This window comes from Acomys russatus, chromosome 29, assembly GCF_903995435.1.
Source record: "Acomys russatus chromosome 29, mAcoRus1.1, whole genome shotgun sequence".
NCBI lineage: Eukaryota > Metazoa > Chordata > Mammalia > Rodentia > Muridae > Acomys > Acomys russatus.
Window position 1 is genome coordinate 12,451,508 of NC_067165.1, and position 7,803 is coordinate 12,459,310.

A 7,803-nucleotide genomic window follows, 5' to 3' on the forward strand; every position below is an offset into this window, starting at 1 on the left:
CATGATCTATATAAGGCGGTCCAGGGACCCTATCTCTAAATGAAATCCCTGTAAGACTCATCTCTACAAGCCGGGCATGGTAACGCATACCTTTATACCCAGTACTCGGGAGGCAGAGGCAGGTGGATTGCTGTGAGTTCGAGGTCAGCCTGGTCTACAAAGTGAGTCCAGGACAGTGAGGACTACACAGAGAAACCCTGTCTTAAAAAACCAAAGGGGGGAAAAACAAACAAACTCATCTCTGCATTTAAATTTGAAAAGTTCCCCTTTAAGAGATGTTAGGTCTCGCCAGGCATGGTGGCACACACCTTTAATCCTAGCACTCGAGAGGCAGAGGCAGATGGATCAGTCCGAGTTTGAGTCCTGGTCTACAAAATGAGTCCAAGACAGCCAAGGATACACAGAGAAAACATGTCCCCCCAAAAAACAAAAACAAGAGATGTTAGGTCTTATTACCCTTAACATATTCCACAGTTCTGTCCTCGTGGACCAGTGTGGTCACTGAAGGGTTTTTATTTTCTTTCTCTTTGCTCCATAGCTACGAAGAAATCGGTTTGGAAAGAATGGCTTTTTTCAGAAGCAGAGTTCCAGCCTGTTCTCTCCTTGGAGAAGCACTTGGAATGCAGAGTGCGTGGAGTCAGACACAGAGACGAGCAGCAGTGAGACGTCAGATGATGACGCCTGGAAATAGTTACAAATGCTCACAGTTGACATGTCCCACTGAGCTCAGCCTTGTCCTTAGAGAATATAAAGTGTTCTTTTCCTTTTCTTACGTTGTTGAATACTTCATGCACAAGGGAAATAATCATATCCCAAAGAGAGCAATTGTCTTGCTTAGCTTTTTGTTCTTCCCTGTTATCTGCTTAATAGACATTTGTGTGGTGGGATTTTTTTTTAAGCACACACACAGTATCTGTGGGGCCGTGCACAAGTAGGAGCTGGCAGTGCAGAGATGCAGGGGGAAGATGCTGCTCTACTCAGCAGCTCCTGCTACCAGCCCTTGGGCACTCACCCCTGTGCTCAAGCAATCATTGTCAATGACAAAGTGACTATTGAAGTTATAATTGTATTAAATTAATGCTAATAATTTGGATATTTTATTTTATTTTTGGCTGCTCGGGTAACTTAGCCCTAACCAAGCATATGTGGTTGGTTTTTTTTGTTTTTTGTTTTTTTTTTCTTCTTTTTTCCTTTTGGGTACAGCTGTAAAATATTTGGATATAGGAGATGTTATTCTTGCAGCCTTGATATTCAGGGTGGATTGTAAAATAGGAATTTTTTGTGAGATTTCAAAGATTAAGATTATTTTGATAACATTATTTACAGATTTTAAAGATGTGGTTATCACAAGTCTGTTGAGGGGGAAAACTACTGCATAAAATAACTAACGTGGAATAAATATTTTGCATCAGTTTGGATTGTCTTGTGTAAGAAATATATTTTCTTTAAGATTAGAGTGGATTCCTTTTTTTAGGGGAAATACTTTTAGAAATCTGGGAGAAGGTGGGCATAGTGGCGCATGCCTATTGTCCCAGCACTCGGGAGGCAGAGGCAGGTAGAGTGGTGTGAGTGTAAGGACAGCCAAGGCTACACAGAGAAACCTTGTCTCAAGGAAAGAGAAACGAAATCTCAGTTCAGCCCCACCTGTTTCTCCACTCAGCAGAACCCTCAATGCAGAAGAACCTGTGCAATAAATTATAATAAAAAATTTTTGTTTCCTGAAGGAATTTTTTAGGACCTAGGGCTTACCAATCAATCAATATGCATGGGTTTGGGGGCTCTTTTTACCCCTTGTTTTTGTTGTATATGAGGCAGTTTGCATATGTGTGTGTGTCTGTCTCTGTGTGAACTATATGCTTCACTCGTTGCCAGCAGAGGCCAAAACTACACCTCAAGTCTCTGGAAGAGCAGCTCTAACTCCTGAGCCATGTGTCAGCTCCCATAGGAGTGGTTTTTAAAGGGCCTGATGCAAATTTCCTACTTCTAAGAACTGGTGTATGGGATGTGAACAAACTGCGGCTGCTGACCAATGCAGCAGGTGTTTTAGAAAAGACGGAACCATAGACCAAAGTTTTATGGGCTAGAAGTTAAACATCTGGCACTAGCACGCTTAGGCTGCCCCATTAGATACTAAGATGGGAAGATGGATAATATGTAAGCAAGCCTGAGCACAGTGTTCAGATAGAAAATGCAATGTGGGCTCAGGGAGACAGTCAAGAGAATCGGGGGAACTGTATGTAGCCTGATGGCCACTGCGGAAGTAGCACAGCTCACTGCTCACAGTATAGGTGAGCCAGCCATTCCCAGAAGGAGCTATGAGAATCATTGACTGGGTTTAGCAAGGTGGATTAAAGATTGAATCCCTGGGAGGATCTGCATGTCAGATTTTGGTTTCACACCCATGTCTATTTTCAGGGCACAAAAATGGCTCCGTGACTAAGTTATCAATGCCACCAAGTTTGAGAATTTAGGTTTGATTCCTTGGACCCACATGATGAAAGTAGACAAGGGACTCCCTCGAGTTGGCCAAGATGTGTTAAGGAATTTGCAGCTGGGGATGGTGCTCATTGGCAGAACACTTGGGTTGCATTCCCAAGGACCTGAGATCTACTCCCCCCGCCCCCTAATAATTTACCAGTGTCAGTATAATGCTCATTTAAACCCCTAAAAAGTATGTGCTAGAACTGGGAGCACTCACTATCTGCTCTTTCAGTGGTCCAGGGTTTGAAACCAACTAGCAACCACAGCCTAACTCCAGTCCTCACAGCCCACTTCTAGCCTCCTTGGGTACTACATTTATTTGGTGCACAGACATACAGACAGGCAAAACACCCATAGGCAACAAAAAAGTGTCTTTAAATCAATGAATACATTGTTGGAAGGAATTAAACGGGGCTAAGAAGTAGGTAACAAAGTTTAGATATTTACTAGTTTTCAAAATATTTTTTTCTGTTAGAATTAAACTGAAATGAAAGCACATAATCTGAGACATTTTGTAACTTGCTTCTCATACTTGGATAGGGGTGCAATCACCTTCAAGGCCCTGTTTTGTTTAGGAAAGAGAGGAGTACTTTGAAAACTTGCTTCAGTGGACCCGGTGGCACACACCTTTAATCCCAGCACTCTTAGAGGCAGGAGGATCACTGAGTTCAAGGCCAGTTTGGTTGACAAGAAGTTTAGGGACAGCCAGGGTTTTATGTAACAGAGAAAACAAAACTGCTGCTTCATATTCTGATAGGTGGCATGGGTTTGTGTGAAGGTAAAGATAATTTGAGCAGCAGAAAGTGCTTGCTTTACCCCCAACTAGCCTTCCATCCCATCATCTGACTTTTTTGGGGGGAAGGGGGTTCAAGACAGGGCTTTTTAGCCTTGGCTGCCCTGGACTCAGTGATCCGCCTACCTCTGCCTCCCAAGTGCTGGGATTAAAGACGTGGCAACCACACCAGGCTCTGGCACACTGTATAAACCCCAACCTACCCACTAATCTCATAATTTGGACTATTCAGGGCTGTCTCTGTCCCAGAATGGGAGTTAGGGAGACTACTACATTCTGTAGCCCAGGGGGCTGGAGAGATGGCTCAGTGGTTGAGAGCACTGCCTGCCCTTCCAAAGGACCTGGGTTCAATTCCCAGCACCCCACACGGCAGCTCACAACTGCCTGTAACTGCAATATCTGACACTTTCACGCCAATGCACGTAGATTAACAACTAAAAAGAGGGGGGGGGGAGGAAAAGAAACATTCTGTAGCCCATTAGTTCTGTCAAAGTAAAGGGTTTTTGTAGAAGCATACTGCTTCTATGAGCTTTACCTTCGTGTGGGAAAGATGGCAACCAGGCAGAATGCAGCTTCAAGTGTTCCTTGCAGTGGAGAAGAGCACCAGCTTGGATTCTATCCATTTCAGAGATCAGCAGTGATACCGACAACACTTGCCGGTCAGATGCTATGAAATGAGCGAAGTTCATAGCCCAGCTGGTCAAGGAGGCTGAAAATCAAAGCTGCTATCACAGACTTGGCCAAACTCCTCCAATTGGTGGAACAGACTGTGACACTTTCTCACCTGGGCTCCTCCCAACGGTGGCAAGGCACATTGACCTGGCCTGCCCGGGCCTGTACCTGCAGCCCAGGGAGCTAGAGCACCTCCCCAAACACAAACATAGGTTTAAAGGACTTGGAGATGTAAAAGAGCCTGCCTTTTCACTGCTCTTTTGCCACAACTACTATAGGACGCTGGTTCTAACAGATGCCATCCCATGGCCGGTTACTCTGGGAAGTCGGGGCTCCTATCCTGTGAGTCCTGTGATATGGTTTTCCGCTCCTGGGCTTTGTTCGTCACCCACGCCCAGCGATTCTGCATTGGCCGACTGACTCCAGAGGTAACACTTGGAACACAACCTTCAGAAACCACGGAACAACGGGGCAGCACGGTAATAAGGGTCACCTGTGGCCAGGGGTAGGGTTTTTCCAATAAGATTATGGCACAAGAACAGAGCCTCTCAGATCAGAAGTCCAGAAAATCTGTGGTAAAGAGGTTGACAGAGGAGGTACACACCCAACATGGCTACAAACTCATCTGTAGATACATGAGGGAGATACCCAGTCAGTACAAAGAGCGGGTCCGGGTTACCAGCAAGTAGTTGCCAACCAAGGCTATCTCTACAGGAAATAGGTTCCTGGGCGACTGAGGGTCCCACCTCCCAAACTGCTGGAAGCCCTGGTGACAGGCTGCTGGCGTTGCAGGGAACCCGCGCTAGGCGCCTGGCGGAGACAGAAGCACAAAGCCGGGCCCTGGACCGCTGCAGCGAAGGTGAGAGGTGGGAGACTTAGACTATGGGCCCTCACGTTGTGCTAGGACTCACCCTGACACCCGTTTTCTCACTCAGAACTAAAACGGCGCCTCCTCGGAGTAGCAGGACCCAGGGGAGGATTGTCCCGCCCATTCGGCCTGGAGCGCGAACTCAGGGAGCTCAGGGCAGAGGCCGGTCGGACGCGGGGCGCGCTGCAAACCCTGGGAGCACAGATCCTGGCGCTCCAGCACCAGCCTAGGTGAGGTCTGGGACGCGGCGGCGCGGGTGCGAGGCGGCCTTGGGCGTGGTCAGTGACGTCATCTCCCCGCACCAGCAACCCGCAGGACGCCTGCAGGGAAGCTGAGTTGTGTTGCCTGCCACCACCTGCCAACCTGGGAAAGCTGGCCGCAGCAATCCGGTGAGGGCCCGGGCACGGGGTGGCCAGGGGCGGGAGGCTGCTCAGTCTGAGGTAACTGCTTTCTGCTTCCTTCTTGCTAGGGCCCTACGGGAGGCCTACGTGCGCGGTGGAGGCCGGGACCCAGGAGTTCTGGACAAAATATGGCAGCTGCAAGTGGAGTCATCAGCCCTGGAGTTGCGAAGGTCGCAGAACAGCGATGGTGAACAAAAAGGAGCTGGCCTACAGGGCCTCTCCACACTGGTGGTCCTAGACTTGGGAGGAAAGAAGGGTGTGAGGGAGGGCACCACTAGAATGGTAGCCACTTGAGCTCAAGGTAGGAAAACCCATTGTCAGCTGACAAATCCAGGCTTCTGTAGAAAACCCTAAGGTGGAGAACTACATAAAGTATGACAGGTCACTTTAATTCACTTCAGAAAAAGCAAGTGCCACCTCTGAGGAGCTTCTAATGGTGGAAGCCGAAAATCGGCTCCTGGAGGCAGAAATCCTGGCCCTGCAGAAGCAGAAGGACCTGAGCCTGGCGCCCAGGGGTCAGTGAAAAACCCAACTTCTCCCTAGCCTCTCCCAGGGAACCCAGTTCAGAAGGGGTGAAGGGACCATGCCAGGAGAATGATGCCCGTGTCTGTATCATCAGCTTGTGTCCATACATCTACCCTTCTTTGGTATATGTCCCCGTACTCGCCCTGACTTATTTCAATTTCCTGCTTCCTCCAGCTCAAGCCAACTTTCTTCTGTTCCTAGGACCCACGGATCTCTGGCGACGCATGAGTAGAAGAAGCGATAACTCCCTCCTTCCTCCACCTGTTGCACCCCCAATGCCTCCACTTACCAGTTCCACAAATGTCCAGAACTTCCATGGCACTTCAAAGGCTGTGAGGATGTCAGCGGAGTCGGGGTTGATAGCTGGCGATCCTGACGTGCAGTTTGGGGAGCGTGGAAAGTTTGCAGTTCTATATGAACTCTTTTGTCCACAGCAGATACTTAATGGAACCATGACAAGGCACTTAGGCCTGGATCACCACTTCCTCCTACCAGCATCTGATGTTCTAGGCCCTGCATCCTATGATCCTGGGTGAGGACTGCTCCCTCCTTCCCAGCCTCTTTGACTTAGCAACTAATGCCTTTTAGAAGACCCACCAGAGCCATCCAGAGTTGTAGTACTGGCTGGGTGGAGGCATTTGGTGCTCTGTGTACTTTGTTTTCTTCAGGGCTGGCCTTGTCATTTTCTATGACTTCCTAAGGGGCCTTGAGGCTTCTTGGATTTGGGTGCAGCTAATGACAAGCTTGGCCCGGGATGGACAGGATACAGGAGGGACCACAGCATTGCCTCCAGCCCTTTGCTTGCCTGGACCTGTGGGCAACTGTGCCATCCTTGCAAGCAGGCAGCCTGTGCCTAGGTCAGTAGGGCGCACCTCATTCTGTTTAATCTGTACACAGGGCCCAGTGGGCCCCTGAGAGCCAAGTCCTACCCAAAAAAATCTCTAGGATGCTGGGCGTGGTGGCGCACGCCTTTAATCCCAGCACTCAGGAGGCAGAGGCAGATGGATTGCTGTGAGTTCAAGGCCAGCCTGGTCTACAAAGTGAGTCCAGGACAGCCAAGGCTAAAACAGAGAAACCCTGTCTCGAAACCACCACCACCACCAAATAAATAAATAAATAAAATCCCTAGGAAAGGACTACATCTCAGTCTTCCAACATGGCTTTGGTTATTCTACAGGCTGCCTCCATCACCACTGGTATCTTTAATCTGTGAGCTACAGGCCTGGCAGGGAGTTGCATGGGGGCCACAACCAAAGGCTTGGGCCTCACTATTGCTATTTGACCAAGATCAGCGGGTGCTTAGTGGCCGTTGGCGCCTCCCACTTCGGGTCCTTCCTCCTAAACCCAGCCTCAGCCTTGGGCAGCTGAATGAGATTCCACAGGTGAGTGTAGACAGACGGTAGGGACTAGATACACTACAAGATTCAGATGGAAAAAATACCACTTTACCTCTTCCAGGCAGGCCAAGCTGAGCTCTTTCTGAGACTGGTGAATGCAAGAGATAATGATGTTCAGAAACTGGTAGAGATCAACCCAACAAGTGCCCATGAATACCAGTACCCACCACTGGTGAGTCCACTGCAGCTAGAAGTATAGCTGATGAGGCTCAGTTGGCCAACCAGCTTCCGGTAGCTAGTATCACTGATCCCTACAACAATCCATTTGATTAGTACCCATTAAATGCTGTGGCAGAAAAAGAACACTTAACGTGAACCCACTTTTCTTTAAACTGTCCCAAGATACCAACTCCAAAGTTGCTTTTTTACCTGTTTTGCTAAAAAAAAAAAAAAAAAAAAAAAAAAACAACAACTTCCATTTCATGTTCTGCAGGTATCCAGTTCATCTTCACTGGAAACTAGTTCGTTCCCCCACAAGTGTGGCTTTGCTGACCTCCCACCTACCAAAGAAGAGGCTTTTGTCAGTAACAAGGATAAAGATGAGCATTTGAGCCCTTACCAGTTTTGACGCAAACACATCAGATTTCTGAGGCATAAGGCCTATTTCTACAAGACCTGCAGCTCTTCTAATGAGGTCTGGAAGCAGTGTCAAGCTACAACAAAGCC

General features: G+C 48.3%; 2 protein-coding genes across 4 annotated transcripts in view; both read left to right on the top strand.

Moving 5' to 3' along the window:
* The window catches only part of Gpbp1l1 (GC-rich promoter binding protein 1 like 1), a 43,372-nt gene extending 41,917 nt beyond the window's left edge, over positions 1-1,455 (top strand). For all 3 annotated transcript variants that reach the window (XM_051171932.1, XM_051171933.1, XM_051171930.1), the window contains exon 12: positions 539-1,455. In XM_051171932.1, coding sequence (XP_051027889.1) covers positions 539-691 — 153 coding nt within the window. In that variant the 3' untranslated portion in view covers positions 692-1,455. The remainder of the gene's footprint in view (positions 1-538) is intronic.
* A 2,796-nt stretch (positions 1,456-4,251) lies between these two features.
* Positions 4,252-7,780, top strand: Ccdc17 (coiled-coil domain containing 17). The gene is given in 12 exon segments (XM_051171946.1): positions 4,252-4,542; positions 4,661-4,805; positions 4,882-5,044; positions 5,120-5,203; positions 5,284-5,402; positions 5,617-5,730; positions 5,942-6,072; positions 6,175-6,272; positions 6,409-6,597; positions 6,918-7,122; positions 7,199-7,309; positions 7,571-7,780. Coding segments are annotated over 12 exon segments (1,785 nt in total). The 3' UTR covers positions 7,706-7,780.
* The last annotated feature ends 23 nt before the right edge of the window (positions 7,781-7,803 follow it).